The 23,544-nt window shown below is 39.7% G+C and overlaps 1 protein-coding gene across 12 annotated transcripts in view; it reads left to right on the top strand.

The window, feature by feature from the left end:
* The window catches only part of SCEL (sciellin), a 254,474-nt gene that overhangs the window by 38,104 nt on the left and 192,826 nt on the right, over positions 1 to 23,544 (top strand). For 2 of the 12 annotated variants that reach the window (XM_029210121.1, XM_029210125.1), the window contains exon 3: positions 13,963 to 14,237. The exons of 7 other annotated variants lie outside the window; for them this stretch is intronic. In XM_029210121.1, the coding sequence (XP_029065954.1) occupies positions 14,188 to 14,237 (50 nt within the window). In that variant the 5' untranslated portion in view covers positions 13,963 to 14,187. 3 more of the 12 variants (XM_029210122.1, XM_029210123.1, XM_029210124.1) reach the window with 3 other exon arrangements.

Raw genomic sequence — 23,544 nt, 5'->3', positions numbered from 1 at the left:
TTTTTACTCGCCTGGATTTGTTATTTTGGCTACATAAAGTCTCGGTAGTCAAATCCATGTTGAAAATTAGCCAACATTAAAGGCTGAAAAGAACTTTAAGGAAAATTTAAGCCAAACTTTTCATCTTGGAAATGACTATTGTGATGAACTGAAGAGACCATGGAATACTGTTCTGTGTCTGCGAGTCCTGCTGGAGCCCTGTAGTGACAAACAGAAGCAGGAAGACTGATTGGCTGGCATAACTAAATCTTTGATTTGCTTAAGACATGAATGTCTGAACTACATGAACCCAGTAATACCAAATACCATTCTTTAGGAAAAGCAGTAGGCTAAGTCATTTGAAATATGGCTAATAGACTATTGCTTGGACAAGCTAAGTCAAAAGTTTTATCCTTAAAAGAAAATTGGGGGGTTAATGTGATTTCCAAGCAAGAAACAATTTTTTGCTTTTAAAAATAACCTCAAAAAATAGCCTCATTTGTTAAGTTGATTTTTTTCATTCCAGAAACTTATTTCTAAGGCAATGTCTTATGTTTACTATTATATGTGTGTCAAAGAATTAAAGGCCATGAAGGACAGTAAGACTGAGAACATATGGCTGACATGAAGAGGGCAGCTGAGGCAGTACAGAAGTCCTACTTGCAAGAAAGTTGTTTTGGCCTAAATTTTCCAAATAAGTTGTTTTATTTACTAGATTATTGTTCATGTTCCTCTTTGTTTTGACTGGGTCCACTCACAGGATGGTAGAACTGGAGAGGCTAAAACTCTGACCAGTGATTTATTGAGGCCAGTCTATAAACTCAATGAATGGCAGGAGCCTGGGACTATTAGTACCTATGCCAGGCAAGGTGAACTTTATCTTTGCTGTAGCTAAATCCTATGAACTCTGGTCGTATCTCATTATACTTGTTAATATACAGCCACACTTAGACATCAGATTTTCATTGGAAGTGATTGTATAGTCATAGATTCTTAATTAAATTGGAGCTTTTATGTGTATGGTGTGAAAATTTAGTGCATAATACTATCCATTGTTCAGAGAAAATTGACATGTTAGAAAGCAAAAGTGAATGCTAAATTAGCAGTGTTGTTGTAAATTTAAAACATGCTGTTTTAAGTGTCATAAGGAGTTAGTGCAAGAGTTTTGTATAAGTGTTTTGTTTTTGCTTTTTAAAAGGGACCTGGGGTAATTGATTTGCTTCAGTAACCTGTGTTTAACCTGTGTTTTTCCGTATACTTATCTCCCCCTCTGCTTAGTTCTGCATCCTTTCAGTACTTCTGCACTTCAGGTGGGCTTGTTGATATACTGCTTCTTATGTGTTTCTATGTTAGCAGTAATTAGATTGGAGCTGGGCTTTTGCAAGATATTTAGTTTCTCCTTTTCATTTAAGTTTTTTTTGAAAATTAGGATAATAATATTTGCCTTGCAGATTTATTTAATGATGTAAATAAATGTATGTAAAGTTTCTACTGCTCAATAAGTCCTCAGGAAACTAAGTAGAATGTATGTTCATCCAGGGAAATGTCTGTGGTTTCTCTTTGTTTCGCTTTAGGGTGGATATTCAAGAAATGTTGCCAAATAAGAACTACTCAGATGCAAACACAAGAGCAAATGCTGAAACTGGCTTATAAATGCAAGCCAGCTGGCTGCTCTAGACAAAGTCTTAGGAAGAAAGCTTTCTTCATCTAATTCATAAATGGAATTGCCAGGCTTAACTGGCTTTTAAAAAAAAAATTTTTTTTGAACTCTGCATTGCTGTATAACTGTGACAACATTAAGAAGAGCATATAAGAGTAAAATAAGGGGGTGACACTTCACAAAGCAGTGTTATAACCATCTCTGTGGAAGAGCCTAGAGATGGTTCCATGTAGGAAGCCATCTGTCTGGATGGTGTGATCTCAGACTAGCACAGTTGATAAGCGAGAAAGGGAAACCCTTTACCTGAGGTAGGAGATAGCTGGTGTCTGCTAGTGGAGTAAAATTGAAGCTTTGTTTTCTCCCAGACACTCCAAGGACAAAGCTAGTGGCAGAAGCTGAGCTCTGCTGGAATAAAGAGATAAGATGACCACTCCTGAGGTCAAGGAAACTTCCCCGACTTCACAGAATGACTCTTTGGAGGTCAAAGCGGGAGGGTGCCACCCCATAATAGGTGATGCCAAGACCCCCACAGGCCTCTGCGGTGGAATCCATCTTAGCAAAAAGTTGCGCACGCATGTTGGAGAGGTTCCTAGGGCAGGTCAGTTGTGAAAAAAGAAGATTATTTGGCGAAAGGTAACCAAAGACCTGGAAGAATTGTCCTATATAAGTGATTTAAATCACCTCTTTACTGCACTCCTCATTAGGGGGGACGTCCACATCCTTTCTCTCCGGGTGTGTATCTCTGCCTTGCTTCAGTCTCAAATAAACAAGCTGTTTCTCTGTGTGCTCTCCCACTTGTTGTGCTGTGTCTCTAATAATAATAAACTTTGTACCTGTTTTTACAGGTTTTGCCTCCTTGAAATATTTCTTGCTTTCAAATGGGGGCAAGAGCCAGGGCCATTTTGCTTCTAGCCTCTAGCCCCTGGTGGTCTAGCAGCTAGGATTCCTGGGTTTCATCCAGGCTACCCAGGTCCAATTCCTGGGCAGGGAACTAAGATCTCTCTTCAGGACTGCTCACTGCTGTGTCTCCGAGATCATACATACCCAACTTGGCAGATGTGTGTGTGTGTGTGACGAATATATTCTATATTATGACTCTCTCCCTCCAGTATATATATACACATAAATTCAGCATTTATTTCCACACTTTTATGCTCTCCCTCGTATCACAGGACTGGAAGCCTGAGAATATTATTTCCCAGACTCCTTTGCTTTTGCTGTTGTGGGTGTAATTTATATTGTCAATGAAATGAACTCATGCAAGATTTCAAAGGCTGAATCGAGGCTTAGTGAGTCCATATATGAAAAACATAAAAATTCCTTTGTGATATAAATAATAATTTCCCTAATTTATTGATTTTATAAATTTGGAAGTATGAAAAGTTGCTTTCCACCCCCATGCCCTGACTTAAAACAAAAAATACCTGTTTGTTCAGCATTTGCTGCAAAGATTGAATCCTTTGTTAGACAAAAAAGTACGACTTTTCTTTCCCTTTAGCTTGCTTTTTATGTGACATTGTTTGAGAGACAGAGCACAGTATTTTTAAACAGATGACAAAATGTCAGCTTTGAGTGGCACAAATTTAGAAGCAACAGTGGAGTGTTGTATTACGATTTCTTTGTAGTATGAAAAAACTCCAGAGTTATTTCTCTGTGCCTTCGTGATAAAATCACACTGAGAGGCAACATTAGGACACTGATTGGGAGGAAGGGCGAGCGTGAGGAGGGCAGGACTGTAATTTTCATCTAAGGAAACAGCACTAGACTTGTGAGGAGGGAATTGCATGTATTACTGAGCAGTGTGATGGTTCTCCCAGATGAATAGTTCATCTCCAAGAAGCATTCGATCAGGTGAGCTATCAACAAGATCTGGCCTTTGATAACCACATCCACTTTAATAGCAGTTCCTGAGATGAAAGGTTTGGATACCTTCAACTTCATGGCACTCAATCTCTGCAGCCTGAAAATATGAAATGATAACTTCCTAGTGTGCTGCCTTGAAAACCATCAAAGTATGCTAGAATCATCCTTTTAGACATAAAAGGAGACATAGGTTGTTACTAATTAACTCATCTCCCTTGTTATTCCTAAAATGATTTAAGGCAACGGGCTATATGATATAATGGGAAAATACTCCCTCTTGGCCTGATGTAAAATGACGAATTGTCCAAGATAATCTCTAGGTGTCTTCCATATTACACCTTTTATGAGAAAATTTGGGGAGTCATTCATTTAAAACTTCATTGCAAGGGACCATATTAAAGTGAAGTCTTAATAATAAACCTCCCAATGTGGGGTTTAGGATAGACATAAATTCATCCTATAATCTACTTGGATTTTGGACTGTTTTGATTCTGAAGCTTACATGTATCCACAGAGTTGATGTCAGCCCAATTCCCTGGAAAATTGGAAGACAAGGATTTTTTTCTCTGTTCTTGTTACTATCTTGGTGAATTTGGCAAATGATTGTCTTTTCAGTGGCACAAATTTAGTAACAATAGGAGGATGTTTTATTACAATCTCTATATCACATGAATTCTAAAACTGTTTGGTGATCTGGAGGGAAGTTGGTTAAGAGGATAGTATACTTTTCATCTAATGAAACAACCCTTAACTTGAGGGAAGGTGATTGTAGGATTACTGAATAACTGAATAGGTTTTCACTTGAAGCATAGGGTGTCAGTTTTCTCTTGTTGAGAAATTTTTCTAGCCAATATTTTACAAGAAATGTTTCCTTTTACAAGACATGTTTTTAAAAAAGTGTTTAAACAGCATAATTCACAATAGCCAAAAAATGGAAGCAACCCAAGTGCCCATAGACGGATAAATGGCTGAAGGAATTGTGGTATGTACATACAGTGGACTATTAGCCTTAGAAGGGAACGGAATTCTGACACATGCTATGACATAGATGAATGTTGAGGGTATTATGCTAGGTGGAATAAGCCAGTCACAAAAGGACAAATATTGTATGATTCCACTTGTATGAGGTACCTAGAATAGTTCAGTTCCAGAGATGTAAAGTAGAATAGTGATTGCTAGGGGCTGGGGGAGTGGGGGATGGGAGTTAGTGTTTAATGGGTATAGAGTTTCAGTTTGGGAAGATAAAAAAGTTCTGGGGATGGATAAAGGTGATGGTTGCATAACAACATGAATGTACTTTAAAGTCACAGAACTATGCACTTAAAAATAGTTAAAATGGCAACTTTTATGTTATGTATATTTTATCACAATTTAAGAAATAAATTTAAAAAGAAAAAAAGAGTTTAAAATGACTCTAGCTGCATCTCCATGTTTATCCCTTTTCCTAGTTTAAGAGGGGTATAAGTTACACTTCTCTAAAGTTCTCTGTCTCTACTGATTTAAGGCTGAATAAAATGTCACCAGCAGTTCTTTTGCCTCTTTTAATATGTACCTCTTGGTAGGCCACCAGCTCTGAGACATATCTGTGTGGCTCTGACTTCAGATAAAATAAAGTTGCATCTAGCATTTATTTTACAATTACAAATATGGAAGGAAAATTAAGAAAAGTAATGTTAGAAAATTGCTTTTTTGGAGATAGTGTACATGATGGTTAACATTAAAGATGTGATATTATCATGTCTTTTTACTATTGAACATATTTAAAATGTACATTTAGGCATCAAGTTAAAGATATTTATAAAATACTTTCTTATTTGCGAAAATGAACCCCACCTATTGGTGATATTCTTCTTGTTCCCTTATGAATATTTGACTGAATCTTACTGTTCTTTTATTTTTTTTTGAAGTAGGCTAATAGAAGGCTTTTTAAAAGTAGGCTAATAGGCTAAAGTAGCCTACTTACTTAAAGTAGGCTAGTGATGCCTTCAAAGGTTGTTTATTTTCTGACATAATAACTGTATGGTATAGCTATCGTAAATACCTTTATGTGTCAAAGATTCATGCCAGTAACACTATAGTGAGAATGATTTTTCCATTTTTTAAAGTAGAGACACAGTAATTTATCAGGTGTTTTAAAATCCAGATTTTCATCCAAAAACTTGCCTGAGATTTATTTTAGAAGAGTTGTTTTCCCTCACAGGATGGTGGTAAAAGGCAAGAAGGCGTGACTCCAAGAACCTAGACATATTTTGACAGACTATTAAGCATCTTGAATTTCCCCCCTTAATTAGTCCATTTTTATTATGAGTCTATTGTTAAGTGTTTTTTTTTTGGTTTCTTGTGGGGTTTTTTTGCGGTACGCGGGCCTCTCACTGCTGTGGCCTCTCCCGTTGTGGAGCACAGGCTCCAGACGCGCAGGCTCAGTGGCCATGGCTCACGGGCCCAGCCGCTCCGCGGCATGTGGGACCTCCCCGGACCGGGGCATGAACCCGTGTCCCCTGCATCGGCAGGCGGACTCTCAACCACTGCACCACCAGGGAAGCCCTATTGTTAAGTTTTGACAGAAAAATTTCGTAAATACTTAATTATTTTATGGATAAAGTAATTTAAAATAAAACAGTCATTACAAAGAATAATCAATAACGTGTAGCATTGTGTTGAATTTAAAGGTGAAAGCATTTATAATGCAAGCACAAACACACTTGAAAGTTTCAGGAAAGTTATTAGCAGAGAAGGCGAATAAGCCATGATCGGGGGCAAGGGCAGGGATGGATGAGGCAGGACTTTTATTGTTTTTTTAATTAAAAATTTTTTTTATTTGTTTTTTAAATTTTTATTGGAGTATAGTTGATTTACAATGTTGTGTTAATTTCAGGTGTACAGCCATTTCTCAGCCATAAAAAAAGAACGAAATAACACCATTTGCAGCAACATGGATGGACCTGGAGATTATCATACTGAGTGAAGTAGGTCAGACAGAGAAAGACAAATAGTGTATGATATCACTTATATGTGGAATCTAAAAAAGGGGAACAAATGAACTTATTTACAAAACAGAAATAGAGTTACAGATGTAGAAAATAAATTTATGGTTACCAGGGGGTAAAGGGAGGGAGGGATAAATTGGGAGATTGGGATTGACATATATACACTACTATATATAAAATAGATAACTAGTAAGGACCTACTGCATAGCACAGGGAACTCTACTCAGTACTCTGTAATGGCCTATATGAGAAAAGAATCTAAAAAAGAATGGTTATATGTATATGCAGAACTTTTATTGTTAAATGCTTCTCAGGCCGCATTGATCCTGGCTTTGGACAGATTCCTTAATTATTTTTTCCTCCCAAATCATCTGTTGCAAAATGGAGAGTTTCAAGTGCTCCCAGGAGGTGGTTAGTTCAGTGAGAGTGAATTTCATGGTGGAAAGTCCGTGTAACTGGAGTCCACTGAGAGTCAGTTATTTCCTTGTGAGTGGTTTGAATTTATTTTGGGTCGGTGTGAGTAAATGTCAAGTGTTTTATCACATGGGTAAAGTGAGCTTTTCTGTGGCACCTCTTATGAAAGCCAGAAATCATGGCAGGGATGGGGCAACTCCTCAATCCTTTATGGGCAATTCACAAATCCAAACTCTTCTGAAAACTCAAAGACTTTGTTTTCATAGCTTCACTGGTGATAAATTTGGACCTGACTTGATGTGGGGCTATTTGTAGTTTTAACTGGTTCTACTTATTATAAATATTTGTACATTTAGCTGTGGAAATATTAGTGTTTGATTACAGTTGCTACCCCAGATCCTGCCGGGAGTCTTCCATAATGTAGTATGTGTACCATGTTACTCCAAAAATCAGAACATTTCTGAATTCCCAGACACTTCTGGTTCAAAGGCTTTAAAAAAAGGGATTTAGGTCTATACTACTATAAACATTTTTATTACTACTACTAAGTAATGATAATCTTTTATGAAATAAATATTTATTGTATGCACATTATGTTCCAAGCACTGTGCTAAGTGCAGGATATATAATAGCAAGGAAAACATATATAGTCCCTGATGTCTAGTTGAGGAGACAATCACATGTACAGCCATATAATTACAGATACATATATATGTATGTGTATATTTATATATAATTATATCAGATATATAATTACATATATGTAAGTTTACATATATAAAAATATAAATAAATATATAATTACATATAATATTGTATATATTAATATTAAATATATTAATTTATATTATAGATAATCAAATGTACAGCTAAATAATTACCAGTTGTGCTAAATAGAGTTCAGGAAAAACTGGGAGAAGTTATAGTTTAGATTGGTGAATCAAGAAAATATTTGAATGGAAATCTGCATGGTTACTCAGAAGAGGCAGGTAAAGGGGATGGGAAAAACATTCTATCCAAAAGAAACAGGTTGTGCAAAGTTGCAGGGGTAGGAAACATCTTGGCCAATGTAAAGGGTGGAAGAATACCATGTACTTGGTGCATGGCAAGGGATGGGAAACTGAGATGAGATGAAGCTTTAGAAGTAGGCAGGGGCTGGATTATTTGAATGGGCCATGGAAAAGACGAATTTTATTCTATTTGCTGTTGAGTGATACGATCAAATTTAATTTTAAAATGATCATTCTAGGATATCATAGGAATTCTCAGAATGAATTGAAGATGCACAAAATTTTAAGGAAAAAAAATTCAGATGACAGATGTTGGAGGTAAGACCAGTATAAAGGAAGTAGAGGTGAAGAGAAAAAGAGTCAAAATTTCATTTGGAGAGAAGATTGGCAGGGCTTAGTAATGAATTGGCCATTACTTGGTTGAGGAAGAGACTTGCTCTTTTCTGCGTGAATGGAGGTCTCATCTGCCAAGATGGAGAAGACCGGAAGAGGAGTGTGTTGGCTATGACTGCGGTGAGGGGAGGGCAAGAGTTCTGTTTTGGACATGTTACGTTCGTGATGTCTGGAGGATATCCAAGTGGACATGTCAAGGGGACATTTGGCTACACAGATCTGGAGCTGAGATCTGTATTTGGAGGCTATTCGTTTGGAAGTTGGAATATAGATAGATTTAAAACATACGAATGGATACAAATATTTAAAGAATGAAGATAGAAAAGAAGGTCAAAGGCTGATCTTCTGCACTGTTGAGGAATTTCCACATTTAAAAATCAGGTAGAAGAGGAAAAGCAAGCAATGGGGAGTGAAAAGGAGTGGCCTAACCATTGGGAGAGGAGCTTGGTGAGTGTGACGTCAAAAAAGCTGGGAGAAAAGAGGTTTCAAGAAGCAAACGCTTAAGAATTGTGAATGCTGCAAAGCAGTAGTAGGGAAGGGTCTAAACAAGCTCCTTGTTTGTGACAGCAAGGGGTTATTGGTGGTCTCGGCAAGAGCGCTTATGTAACTGGATTGTGGTGGGCCAACCAGTGATGGGGTGGGGATTTCTTTTCAGAAACAGAAACAAAATGACAGAGATAGAGGCAGGGACAGAGATGATTTAGAAGATGGAGCTATGGGAGCTTGAGATGGTAGATCTTAATCGGGAATTTATGATGACCACTTAAGCAAATAGTCAAAAAAGGTTTGGCTTGAGCTGGAGAGTCTGGAGATGGTGATGGCTTCAGGCATGGAATGACCCGCATCAGGGGTCGGCAAACTCTGGCCCTCAGGACAAATCTGTTCTTGTAAATGCACGTTACTGGAACACAACCACAGACATTAAAAAAAAAAAAAGAAGAAGAAGAAGAAGAAGATGGAGCTATGAGTGCACGTTTGAAGAAGTAAAGCAGATGCAGAAGATGCCTGGGAGAGGAGAAATCCAAGGAATTAAGGCTACTACTTATTCTGTATAAGGGTACTAAGGGTTTTATACACTTCAATCCATTTTAATTCTCACAACACCACTAGGAATAAGTATCACAATTGTAACAACTTGTTACATTCCTAATGGCTAGAAAGTCTAATAAGAATGGTCCCAGGCTACATTCCAAATGGCTAGGAAGTCTAATAAGAATGGTCCCAGGCTTAGTCATATCTATTAGAAATATCCTCGAGTACAAAGTAAAGTGAGATGCTCCTCTGCTGCTCCCTTTGCTTGCCTTCCAGTCACTGCCAAGTTTGCTCTCAGCAGGGCTCACACAGTCTCATCCTCATTTCCACCTGGTCCTCTGCCCTGTCCCTCAGTCCTGACTTTATGTCACTGTGCTACTTTACTTACCTTAGTTAAGTTCTCTTTGTATTGTATTTTCCCATTCTTGGGAAGCACCCATAAGACCAACAAAAGCTAATATTGATCACTTTTCACAGCACATCTTGGATTTATTCACTTAATTATTAAGTGACTACTGTGTGCTAGGTACTATACTATTGATATATAGTGGTGAACAAGCAGACATGGAGATTATGTTCTAATATATATGTATGGATGGGGGGCGCAAATGGCTGGCGAGTGAACCAATACCTTAAAAAAAAAAGATAATTTTGGGTAATGATGAATTCTATGAAAAAATAAATCAGGGCATTGTAATAGAGAACTGAATGTTTCCTTTAGATTGGAAAGTCAGGAAAGTTCTCAATATTATGCTAAAAGACCCCTCTCTACTGAAGGTGGGGATGGAAGCAAAGAGAGCCCGCCTTGCCCCATGGGATGAAACGAGAAGAGCCTAAGTGAAACGGTGCACCTCAGACTGGAACTTGAACCTACGTGCGGGGACTCAACACAGCTAAACCCCAGATTGGGACTTGAACCCAGGGTCTTTTAATTAGAATCATTCACCTGGTGTCTGGATTACTGAGGTTCAGATTCTTTGTGTCTCAGCACAGAAGGAATTCAGCGAGAGGCAAAATGGTAGGCAAGAAGTAGATTTATTAATATAGAACGCTTGTGAGGAATACAAGTGGGCAGGCGAGGGGCCTCTGTCCCGAGAGCTAGCGGGCTCTGTTCTTATAATCAGAGGAAAGTGGGGAGGGGGGAAAAGACCACCTTCTTCCTCATTCTTTGAGTAGACATCAGGCTTATATCACTAGCTCCTCCTTCGCATCATGCAGGAGAGTGTTTGACCCTATGAGTCAAACTAAGACTGTCATGATGCTTATTCAAATCAGCAGAAGGGTGGTAACATATACTAAAATATGTTAAATCATCTCAGGTTTCAGTATAATGAGGATCTCCTACATTGGAATGTTACCTTTCCCTTATGTTCCTGTCCTTGGTTCTAAGGATCATTATCTTGCTGGACTTGACCAGCAGGATGCAGGCCTCATTTTTTTCACTTCATGACCTGGGGCATATCTCATGCTTTTATTGATGGCTTTATAGTTAAGTAAGCCTGCTTCCTTCCATGATGTTCCAATAGCTTTCTTGAGCGATCATTAACTTACAGTGGTCTCTGCAAGTTCCCTAAGTTCCCTTCTCTATCTATAATACCCTAGTGGAACTTCTGAAACCACCTGTGCAGCTATCCTACTCTATACCTAGCAAAAGGAGTGAAGGGGAAAGGAACCTGGTACAGGTCCTACCCCCATTTCAGAGATAAAGATCCAGAGGGCAGAGTTACCTAGGCTACTCAAGCACATTTGACTCAAAAGGGATGACATTAAGATTCCAGCCTCTTGCTAGTTATTCTTTGAACAAAAGCACTAGTTCTAGGCCTACAGTAGTCTCTTGGAAGCCTTGGACAAAGTAATCTACCTGGCTCTGCAAATGAGGCTATTACTAGCCCTATTATCTTAGAACTAAGTGATGTATGTACAAAGGCGCTGTGAATGGTTTGAAGACAGTGGGCGATATCAAATCAAAATTTTCATGACCCTACCATGTCATCATTGTGAAATGTCATTTTTTTAGATAGTTAGGTTTAAAAGCCTGCCAAAGTTCACGTAGTCCCTCCCTTCTTTTCAAGGAAGGAATGTGCCTAAATTTTCCCAGGAAGATGGGAACTCCCTTCAGAGAAATAGATTGCTCAACCTTGTTTGGTGGCAGCCAACTCCAGAGAATCACAAAAATTAGGGCAGGATTTTTTTTTCATGTCTTACCAAAAGTACTGCATAGAAATTCAAGGCCCTGCACAATGGTCTGTGCTTCACTGTGGCAGGAAAGGATCCAGAAATTGCTATTGCTTGATTGGTGTGACAGTCCCCTCAAGATTCTGACAAGATACCTGGGGTGTACCTTGACCTGTAACTATGGAGCATGGCTTGGGAAAGTATGGGGAGGTACTTCTCCTGATTAGTCTTTCAGCTTGTATCCAGTTTAGGGGACTATAATTGACAAAACCAGGAAATAGACTATCTATTTTAAAAGAAAGCTAAGGGAACGAAATGACAATTAAATGGTTAGAAAATAAGATTTATGAGGGAAATAGAAGAAGATGGGGAGTGATGATGAGAAGGCTGAAGGGATCAGATCCAAGACTGGTGCTTGTTCCTATTTTCTCCTCATTCCTGAGCAGGACCTCAAGGTCCCTTTGAAAATCCTCTGGAATGTCTCAAGGAATCTCTCCAAGCCCTGCTTCCTACTCCCATCCTGAACCTACTTCTTCTCGTCTTCCTCCTCCCTTTCTCCCCCATTTCTTCATACCTGGTTTGTTTCTCCCTACCCAAGCCTTTTGTTAATTTTTTTATTAAGCTGTGCATTTTCTGGGTCTCCACCCTTTTTGTTAAGAACTATTTACCACTCCCATCTAGTGATTAACCAAAGGAAGACTTCCTGTTGGTTTCTGGCACATAGCTTTGCTTACCAAATGTTTTTTTGAATTGAGTATTCACAGTAGCTTTGCCAGGGCTATCTTAAGTTAGTCTGGAACTTTGTGAATGAGTGACAGAAAAAGGGAGAAAACAGTAGGTCTCTGTATTCACACCAGTTGTTAGCAGCTTGGTATCCCATTTCAGCTCACGCTGATGAAGATCTATAGAAGAACATTAACTTTCTCAGACTGGTGTATTAGTTGGGACAGGCCAACTGCTCTAATACAGAACTTTAAAGTTTCAAAGTTTCAAATATGGATTAGAAATCCAAAATAAAGTTTACCTGTCACACATATTACAGCCTTCACCTGGTTGGCTGGCTCTACTGGGCAGCTTTACTCCAAGCAGCAGTGTAGGCTCTGGATCCTTTTCTTTATTCTTAGACTTCTCCATTCAATGGGTGCAAGGGGGGAAAAGAGAGAATATTGTGTGTGTGAGCCTTGGAATACATATATATTACTACCCATACACTGTTCATTCTATTCATATTACATTGACCAACACCCAGTCGCAGGGCTACATCCAGTGGCGAAGCCGGCTATGACATGTTGCCCAAAAGTGTGCTTGGGAAGAAAGAAAAATTCATTTGGTGAACAACTAACTAGTTGTTGGCACAGATGCTGTGAGTGATTCTGTTTCTATTAATTACAAACAGCTCTAACTAAAAGCTAAGAAAAAATACTGCGGCCTCAAAGGGTATATACAAAGTCCTCAAAGATTCTTTCAGTTGGGAAACCATTATACTTTGACATATTGAGTTATGGAAATGGAGTTAAATATATGAACGTATATTGAAGGTTATAATATACATGGTTGACATAACAGAATTGTAACTCTGCCAATATATTCCATTTTCCCATGGCAAAACAATGATCAGTATTTTAGTGTACACTGAAGACAGTTCAGTCACACTTTGCCATGTTTGCAGGGTGTTTGACCCCTTCCCATTTGCCTCATTTTTCATATTTTTAAAAGACGAAAAGCTCCTGTGTTTTATCTGCTTACATGTGTGATCATGAAAGAACGAATGAACAAATGAAAGAGTGAGGAAGAGGGAAGAGAGAATTTTCCTTGTATACTAAACGGGAAAATCAGGCTTAGTGTATAAACATCCCTGCACTTATTTCATATGACCATTTCCTGTGCCATTTTGTTAAACAATTGATCCCATTAAATTTTGAGGTTTTCCTGCCAACTGTGAAAAACAGGCAGAATTTTATTTCAGTGTTTGTTTTCGCACTGGTTTAATAATTTTTCTTTTCTTTTAGTTACACCAGATTATCCCTACGTCTATTAGCCTTCAGTCCCAATACAGGAGTGCTATGAGCTTCTGGGTAGAGTACATATTAAAAACAATGAAAGTGCAAGCAATTTCACAAACACAATAACCTGGAGGAGGTTTGGGAAGAAAAGCAGAGCCTGGAGAGAATAAGTAGAAATATAGCTACAAACCAGATAAAAGATCAAAGAGTCCAACTTTTTCCTAAAACATCCAACTTTATAAAATTATCCTCATGGGAGCTACATGGCCCATTCCAGTGGCATTACTGAGTGTGAAGATGGAAGAGACAGGAAGGGCTTCAGAGTAGAACAACAAGTGGTCTGCACTAGCTCTGGCAGATTAGGTTTTGAAAATTCTGTATATATTCAAGAAACTAGAGCTTACTGTCTTTCCATATAGTCATTCTTTCCTTCCTTCCTCTTGTAGAGAGTGTCTCCAATATGAGAGATGCTGTGCTAGACATGACCCGGGCCATACATCCTATGGAGGAGTATCACTTAATATTGTCCAGCAGCTCAAGAACCAGGAGGTCGACTATCATTGGTGCAGAGGTTGAATAAGTCATGCTTCAAGATGCCATAGCCTGAGGCAGCACCAACACCTGTGAACAAGGTGGAGACCACCTCTGGAAGCTCTGGGTCTTGCCTCTGGATGGAGGTTTACATTGCACTAGAAGCGAAGTGCCCAGGGAATTGTGTTGGGTGAGTCCCATCCCTTGCTTACCTTCTGTCTTTGCAGTCTCATTCATCGGGTCAACATTCATTGAATTTACAAATGTGCAAGACAGTCTGGACAATTGAGCAGTGCGTGAGACGCCACTTGGCGTTTTAAGACTTTACAGTAGCTATAAGATGCACAGGACCATCTGAAAGATACAGTTAGAAACTACAGGGTTGTATATCTCTCCTGATGAGATTAAAGAAGCTTCAGAGAGGAATCTCTAGAATCTATTCCACTGCATTTTAACTGGGTGCCCCAAGTCTCAAACTTGCAGGCACTTTAGGATCCGAACTTTCACCCTTACATATGACTAATTTATTTTACAGCCTGCCCTGAAATTTACATAGTGTAGGCTATATTCTTTGCCTGCAGTAGAACCTGATATACAAAACCCCTTTGGTGCTCAGAACCCTTGTAGCTTATGAAAGCCTCTTCAGTAATCTTAGGAATCACTACTCCAGATTCCCCTGTCTCTTACAGTAAGTAGAATGACTCCAGTGATTCCAAGTGGCCACATATTTAAGGCATGCCTGATTCTACTGCTCCCTTGCAAATCTGCTCTGCAGAAGGAAAAGAAAAGGCAAACCCAAGGTCACATAGATAGAGAGGAGTTTAGAATAAAATATGGTCAGAAGAACCATTGTAAGATGGTTTACATTAGACCAAATGATTTACTTTTCTTTGCATTCATATGAAAAATACATATTTCCTGACAAAAATATAAGTAAATATGTTCAATATATGAATTGCAGCTATGTTTTAGACAAATGGTTAGAGAAACTGTCTTAGACCTACTATCACACTTATTCCTTTTTACTGCCAACAAGTTAGGATTAGTCATCTCACCCTGAAGGAACAAGGATGAGGTTATTTCCCATTGTCTCAGCTTGAAGTGCCTTTTTCCCCCAAGGAGCCAGGGTGCTGTTCAGGGAAGTCCCAACACCGGCTGGCTGAGCTCTGCTTGAGGAAATCAAATGTGTTCTGTCCTTATTCATTACATTCATGCCTAGAATCCCTAAAGATAGTTTAGTTAGTTTTAACCTTTGCAAACTATATTTTATAACCACAGTTCCATGGTCAATTGAACAGAAGCTGATTTGGGAAAAGCCTCTTGCATGAGATATCACGGTATACAGATTTTTTTTCTACTTTAAAATGGCTAAGAGAAAAATTATAGACTGGAAGTAAAGGAAAATATTCTATGCTGAGGAACTTAAAATACTTTTTATCTGTAACGTCTAGGATTCTACATAATGCTTAGAATTAATTCCTGTTCATACCCTCCCCACTCCTAGGCCCAGTTCTCCTTTTGGAAAGATTTTTAAAGAATAAGAACTGAGTGCTTCAGTGTCTGTCACCATTTTATCTGCATTTTCACAAGCATTTTAGCAATTTTGTGAGTCATTTTTTCCTCACCTCCCACAAATAGTGTGGGCTAAATGGAGCTATAGGATTTTTTTTTTTAAGTAATAATTCTGACTTCGGAATCTAAAAAGACATCGCTTACATTAAAAACACACGTAGATAGCAAATGATCCACCAGTACAGCTGCCTCTGATTGTTCCATAAGGCTGATGCCAGTGACTTCTGTTTTGGTGTGTTATCCTTGATCTCTTGCTGTTTTGGAAGCAGTGTTAAATCAGAGCGTATTGGGGGACTGACCTCATTGCATCATATGTGCTGATTCACTGTCCTACAACTGTTGTCCCTAAGGCACAGGGCAGACTTCGAACTGTCGTCACACTGCCATGGAAATGTGTGCCAGTAGAAATCCTTGCAGGCTTGTGTGATATTTTTACTGCTGTTTCCCATTAATGTTACATTAATGCAATCAAGGAGACACTTTGTTCTCTCCCCCACCCCTGCTAAACAATCAAATGCTTTTAAAATCCTGCAAAACAGCTTTAATTTTAAGGTTCTGATCCCGGGACTTGCCTTGCTACATTACCCAGTGTTTTTACTGTCCCCTAGTGGCTGTTTTGAATATCTTTCAAAAAGAGAATTTGTCTTGCTTCTTTACAGCGTCTCAGATAAAAACCTGTGTGCTGGGAGCTGTCCTTGAAAAATGTGATGCTTTCCTCTTTGAAAAGAATAAAGGATGAATTTTAATCTCTATTTTGCCTTACCTTTGCTGCAGTTTGAAAACCCCAAACCTCTGAAGTGTTAAGTAAATTAACCCATGTCTGTGCAGCTTCCATCAGTGAATGCGATAGTTTAAGAATAGTCATTCTTTGGCGAACAAACTGCTTTTGTCTGTGCCACTCAGTTTAAGGGAAAACTACTTTTGGAATCCTATCCAAGCTCTTCATACTCTAAATGATTTCTGCTGTCCCTCTAATTATCAGCCAGGATGCTTATGTGTAATCACCAGCTTTCAGTAATTTAAATAGGTAGTTTTTCAGCCAACTATTTTTATTCAAAATGGGACAAAAGCTAAAATTGCATGTTGAATTTTATCCAGAAGCTGTCTTCTTTTAGTTCGTGCCAACTAATGCAGAGCAATTGTTCATTTTCTTATGACATGTCAGAAGCACATTTTTACTTTATGAATCTAACCAACAATCCAATGCGAAGTCTACAATTTATGTATCAGTTCAGTTGCTTACCAGAACCAGCAGGCAGGGCATTTTAAGATTTAATTCAGCGTACCGAATCGTCAAACGTAACCACACCCAAGCTCTGTTATTTTTCAGAGACTTTAAATATTAGCTTTTCACTGTCTATTTGAATTTCAATGAGGATCATCTTGGTAGTTACATTTTTCACCAATTATAATAAAGATCATTTTGAATAATTTGTCAACATGAATAACACTACTACTTACTATTTCTGTAAGGACCCTAAAAGTCTTTGGTCTAAACTTTCTTTTATACTTTTGTGTACAAAGTGGACTCATTTCTTAATCTCAAAAAGAACTGAATCAGACAGAATCCAGATGCCTTAAGAAAAAAAAAATTCTCTTGTTTCAAACTTTCTTTTTTGGTCCAATAATGTTTGCCCTCTGGGCCAGCAAAAGAGGTCATTCTGAAAAGTCCCGAAGCAATTGCAAAATTGAGAAGCGAGGTTAAAGGTCTTCTGTTCTGTGAAATTTGCTATATTTTGCCAAGTCCCTGGTTTTGTATTGAAAAAGTTTCAGAGAAAGCGGTGTTTTCCTTTGTCTGGGTCCTTGTTCAGAGCATGTCTATGAAGTGGGTAATTGCTATTAGCAAATGCAAATAGAAACAGTTGCCTCAGTGCAGTTCAGTGGTCCTTTTGCCAGTTCCCAGGAGGCCCCTCTACCCACTTCCCTACTGTGGTTTTTCCAAGTCTTCATCCCTCTCTTCAAATCCTCCCCCGAACTCCCTACTCACCATCAGCAGGTTACCTTGGCTGTTACCTCACAGAGGAAATAGACTCTATTTACAGTAACTCCTTCAAGTCCCTTCCACTGAACAAAGACGCCTACCTCTGCAGTCTCAGGAGTGAGGCTGGGGAGAGGGGCAAGGAGACTCCCCTGGTTTTCCAAGACCCATCCCTCCACCTCGCTCCTGTCTCCTCGGGGCTCTTGCTCCGTCCTGGTCTCTTCTCTCTCATGTATCTTCACTCTCCGACTCGTCACTGACTCGATTCTCTCAGCATATAAACCTGACACGATCTCTCGCAGAGTATTTACTTAGGGTCCGTGAGAGTCCAAGCGACAGCTCCCAGCTGCCTCCTGAACAGAGAGGCCACAGGTGGCTCCTGTGACAGAAGCTGCCATGCCTTCAGTTCTGTGGCCCTGCCACCCTGGCCTCAGGGGACTGCATTATGATGGGGGCTATAGCCAAAGGCAGCTCTGATGCGAGAGCCAAAACTACATGGTGTCTGTGTCCTGTTTGAATTCCTGTTTGCAAGCAATAGAAAATGATTCTGCCTAATTTAACCTCAGCAGGATGTCCATGACTCACATATCTATAGGGGCCTAGAGGACCTGGGTTAGAAAAGAGGCAAAAGCCAAGGTGCTCTGAAGAGCTCTGCTGTGAGGAGGACAGCAAGTTACCCAGGAAGAGCAGTGTGTTCACTCAGCAGCTTCTGCTGCTGCTCCTTTGTGGGGGTGGTGTGCAGCTGTGCCTACATTTTTCTGACTGGTTTAGGCCGAGGACAGGCTTGCTCCTGGCCTAACCACGCTGGGTGGGGAGAGGGTGCATTGGCTCATTGGCTACCGTTTGGGAAGTGGGTTCCATCCCTACAGCTACACGCGGTAGGAGATTTCCCCCAAAAGGAGATTGGATTGCTCCCAGGAGTCTGGTGCTGGACAGCCAAAACCAACAACTGGGGACTATAGATGGTTCTCCAACACAGTTGTTACTGAGTCCAAGCTTGAGCTGCTCACTGCATAACAGGCCAATAAACTGAGAGACGACGTCGTTGGGGCAAAAGGACGGGGACTTTATTCGGAAAATAAAGACTGAGAAGATGGTGGACTAGTGTCCCAAAGAACCGTCTTACTCGAGTTGGGATTCAGGCTTCTTTTATACTAAAAGGGGTGGGAGTGTGGCTGTTTGCTACAAACTTCTTGGTGCCGGAATCCTTTGTTCTTGCAGCTGTCCACGTAGGTCTGGTCACAGTGTTTCTATAAACCTCCAACAAGACAAATGCTATTCTCTGTTCTGCGATTTTTTTCTCTCTCTATGAATGGAAAAGTGTTATACCTTTAAGGGTCAGAGCCCTGAAAATGGGCTATGCTGTATATTTCAGGCTAGAGGCAACATTCTTTTACAAAGGTGCAGAGCCAGCTAAGCACAGGCAACAGAGCACAGAGGTTACAGCTAAAGGAATAGATCCAATATGGAGTCATGTTTGTTCTTTTCTGTTACACAATGACATGCTCTCCTGAAGAGCATGAATAGGAGATGCACATAACAGAGAAGCAGAAAGCAGTAGAAAGAGAGAAGCAATAGCAGAGAGAAGCAAAGATGAGATAGACTCGAAGAGCTGGTGGGGCATAGAGAAGCCGTATCATGAAAATGGTAGACTCACGAGAGTAGATGGGATAGATTGGTGTCCACTCTCAGGAGGTGGTGAGACAACTGGTGACCATAGGTCCTGGGTTTCTTGGGACACTGGAACTGGCTTGATTCTGGAAAAGCATGTAGTGTTTCCTAGCTCTTAGGCTTTGGAGTCAGAGAATCATGGGTGTCCCTGAGATTCAAATCCTAGCTTCACCACTGGGTGACCTTGGACATGTTTTTTAACCACTGTATCCTCACTTTCCTCATTGGTAAAAATTGTACCTACGTCATTTAGTTGAAATAACAATAAAATAACAATTCATATAATGACAATGCATAGGCTTAGCATAGTTCATGGTACATTATATGTTAGCTGTTGTTATTACTATTTTATATCTCCCATGATTTTTCAAATGCAATTCTATTCCTATATCTTCATAGGAAATTCCAACTTACCTTTCAAGATCCAGCTCAGATGTTACCTTCTCTGCAAATCCATCCATGAATTTTCCCCTTGCCCCACGTGGAACTAATAATTCAGGTCAACACTTATTGTATGACTTCTATATGCAAGATATAGTATTTTTCTAGATGCTAGAAATATCAAAGATGTCAAAGACATAGTCTGGTTGCTCAACATCCTATAATCTAAAGGGAGAAACAAAGAAGTAAACACACAATTTTAATATTGATATATTCCAGTAAAAACCATGATAGCACTTTGCTTTGCATTTTCTTCCACCTAAATCATATGTCTATTGCAGCAATTTTGCCATTGTAATCTAGTTATTTGCATGTCTACCTCTCTTAGTAGGCTATGTACTTTTTAAGCTCAAGAATATATCTTTTTCATCTTTTTATCCCTAGAATATTAGGCACTCAATATGTTTGTTGAATAAAGTATGATTCCATTATGTTTTCACCAAAAAACTTAATTATTGATTTTCAGAGATGTCATTCCCAATGCATAATTACTATTTAAGAGTAAAAGTTTTATTCTGAAATTCCACAAGTTACTTCCTTACCAGAAATGAAGGTTCAGTCACTGTTCAATGTATCACTTCTAATCTGGTTGAAATTTGAATGAGGGGAGGGAAATGTGTCTGGGGATTACTAGGTTGAAGCTTGGGATAAAGCACACATTCCAAGATAAAGCTCCGGGTTTGGGGAGCCATGAGGGGGAGAAGTAGGGCCAGAGGAGCAGGTGAGACAGAGATGGAGCTGGAGAGACATATGATGGGTGGGAGTAGTCCAAGGAGGAGGAGGGGGGAAGGGGAGGACACTCGGAGGCGTCCACCATGTGTGAGGGGGAAAAGAGTCCGGTGTGACTGGAGCAGAACAAGGGACAGAGCAGAGGCTAGAAAGGCAATGAGGATGAGGGAGAAAGATTTTGATAATTTATTTATTTGGGGAGTCTTGTGAAACATTGGTACATCTAACAAATGCTTGGCGAAGTTTGGATGAATTATGTAATTGTAACAAGGAGGGATGAATGGGAGTGTCAGAATAGTGGTCGCTGGTGTCAGGTGGGAGAGTCATCATCCCAGCTCCAGGTGAGGCAGGATGAGTGGAATAGACAAGGGACAAGGACCCAAGAAGTAGGGCTCAATCCGAATTGTGTCATCCATTGCCTATGTGAGACCCATACCAAAAATACGTGTGGCTCCTCCAGTCACTCATGGGATCATTCATTCACCCATTTAAAATGTCACTTTCTCTGCTTTTGACTGGTTGGATCCATTTTGTCAATGACAATTTCTTTCATCTCTGGGTCTCTGGGTCTTTTTTTTTTTTTTTTGCGGTACGCGGGCCTCTCACTGTTGTGGCCTCTCCCGTTGCGGAGCACAGGCTCCGGACGCGCAGGCTCAGCGGCCATGGCTCACGGGCCCAGCCGCTCCGCAGCATGTGGGATTTTCCCGGACCGGGGCACGAACCCGTGTCCCCTGCTTCAGCAGGCGGACTCTCAACCACTGCGCCACCAGGGAAGCCCTCTGGGTCTTTTTAAGTACAATTTGTGTTCATGGCCAAACATTGTTTGAAAACATAATAAAGCATTATGAGAATGCCAAATAACCAGATTGTTTTTTGCTTATGTGACTGAGACTTGGCAATTTTACAATTTTGTTTTATCATCTTTGGCTGATTACCTGTTAATCAAGCCAAACGGAAACAGAGCCCATTTTAGGTGGGAGCAGAACATGGGCGAGTGGACTTTGCCAAGGAGAGCTGACAATCTTTTAGAGCTGGAAATAACATTGCTCAATTTCTTCATTTTGCAAATGTGGAAACTGAACTTAAAGAGGCCAAATGACTTGTCAAGGCCATGATGTGGGAATAGCAATAGGAGGCCATATTCCCTCCTTATAGAATCATTGATATCTGCTAGAGACAGTTGAAAAACTCTAGCACTGGGTAAGTGGAGGAGGAATTTTTTAAAACTTTAAATCAGATTTTATTTACCTGTTCTTCATGTATAATCTCCATTCCAAGCAATATAGGGCCTATTTTGAGGATCAGTGAGGAACTTGAGGAGGACAATGAAATGATCAGATTTATACTTTAGGAAGTTATTCTAGCAGGAGTATTCTTCAGTACTATAAGTGACTTAAAACACTGTATCTATAAAAACCTTTTCACTGTTTTTTTTTTTAAATTAATTCAAGCCAGTTCTTTTGGCATGATTCACATTTTGGATGTGTACCAGAAATATATTACCTTTTCTACTATCATATTATTTCCAGATATGGCCATATGTTTCTCCTTGAGTTGACTTGATTTAGATAGTTGAAACTTTTGAGTTGCTTATAATAGTAATGACCTGTTTGGTATAATTCATGCTCAGTGCTCTTTTAGAGCCCTATATAATATGTACTAATTAATGTACCTGTCACTTGTAGTCGTCAGAGGAGGAATCTCCTTCAAAGTTAGAGTGTGATATACCCTGTACTTACATAGTCTTTGACTTACTGCTATAGAATGAAACATTGCTATTTAGATTTATGAGGTCTGGGATATTAGTTTATTTATTAACTGTGTATGTGTGGGTAAAGCTATGGGAATAACAGTGGGACAGTGGAATAACAGTGTGGGACAGTTTGGTAGCAAAAAATCACAAGCTCAAAGTTCTTAATTCTCAGCTCAAGGCACCAGATGAATAATCTGTCAGCCACAGTTGAAATGTGCACTCAAAGATTTAGCCTCCAAGTTGTTTACATCAATTTTATAACCTTCCCTTGTCTCTTATGTAGAAATTCCACCTTCAACTAATATAGGAGACTAAGCAGAGGTCCCAGCATTGGGTGGAGACCTGTGAGAGGAGCTGGGTTGCTCAGCATTCAAACCGTTAAATGCCACTGCAAATCCATTCTGACCCCACCAGTGTGAGCACGCCCCAGGGGCTTTTGCAAAGACAACCTAAAAGAATTGCAAGATTTTATTCACTTATATTTGCAAAAAACTGGCTGATACACATAGGACTGAATTCAGAGGACTGTTAACCAAGGATGGAGGCACGCGATTTTGATGAAGCAGAATGTTTCACAGTTTGTGCATGCACCTACGTGCAATTCTATATTCAGCTGGCAGTGATTAAAGTTACTTTAGTTTAGTGATAAAATTTGGGCTCAAAGGTAGCCTAGACATTCCTGGTATAATATAAATAAGAAGAAATTAAGACTTAGAGATGGGAGTGAGTTTCCTGTGTGCAATCCATTCCCATAACTCCCAACTGTGGCCCCAAGTCCTTTCCACAGAGCCATGCGTTGAGAAATTCATCCAAGCCTTTAAGAAAATCGCTATAGAGGCTGTTCTTTGTGGACCTAGAATGCAGTGAGAGGAGACACAGCTGAAATGAGCTCTCTGATTTTACTTTGATACCAGAATCCCAGAGTGGCAGAAGCCATGTAGCAGCCATGGAGGCAGCTGGGGTTTGGATAGCTGGGGGAGGAAGGAGAGGCTGAGTCAATGTGGTAATCAGGGTGGTTCTATCCCTAGAGATCTCGTATTTGCTAAACACTCATGGGCATTCTAAAAATGAACTATACGTACAGCACACCGAGAGAGTATTTGATTTGTAAAATAATACCTACATCAACTAAATACCCAACACTCTAGGTACAGTAATCAGAGGTCCAACTTGAACTACCACATAAGAAAGTGTTGGCCTTTTTTACCCAATTTCCAAACTTAAATTCTCGGTACTGAAAGGAAGGCTATGTAGTCTTGAAAAAGAATTCACTTTTTCAAGGTATATCTCTTCCAGCGTCTTCTGCAAAGGGGCCTTCAGCTATTGGGATGACTGGACTTTGGGAAAGGGAAA

Source organism: Monodon monoceros, unplaced genomic scaffold (genome assembly GCF_005190385.1).
Source record: "Monodon monoceros isolate NGI ecotype Baffin Bay Population unplaced genomic scaffold, NGI_Narwhal_1 Super_Scaffold_8, whole genome shotgun sequence".
Classification (NCBI taxonomy): domain Eukaryota; kingdom Metazoa; phylum Chordata; class Mammalia; order Artiodactyla; family Monodontidae; genus Monodon; species Monodon monoceros.
The sequence above is the reverse complement of the archived record's forward strand: the minus strand, read 5'-3'. Positions and strand labels throughout refer to the sequence as shown.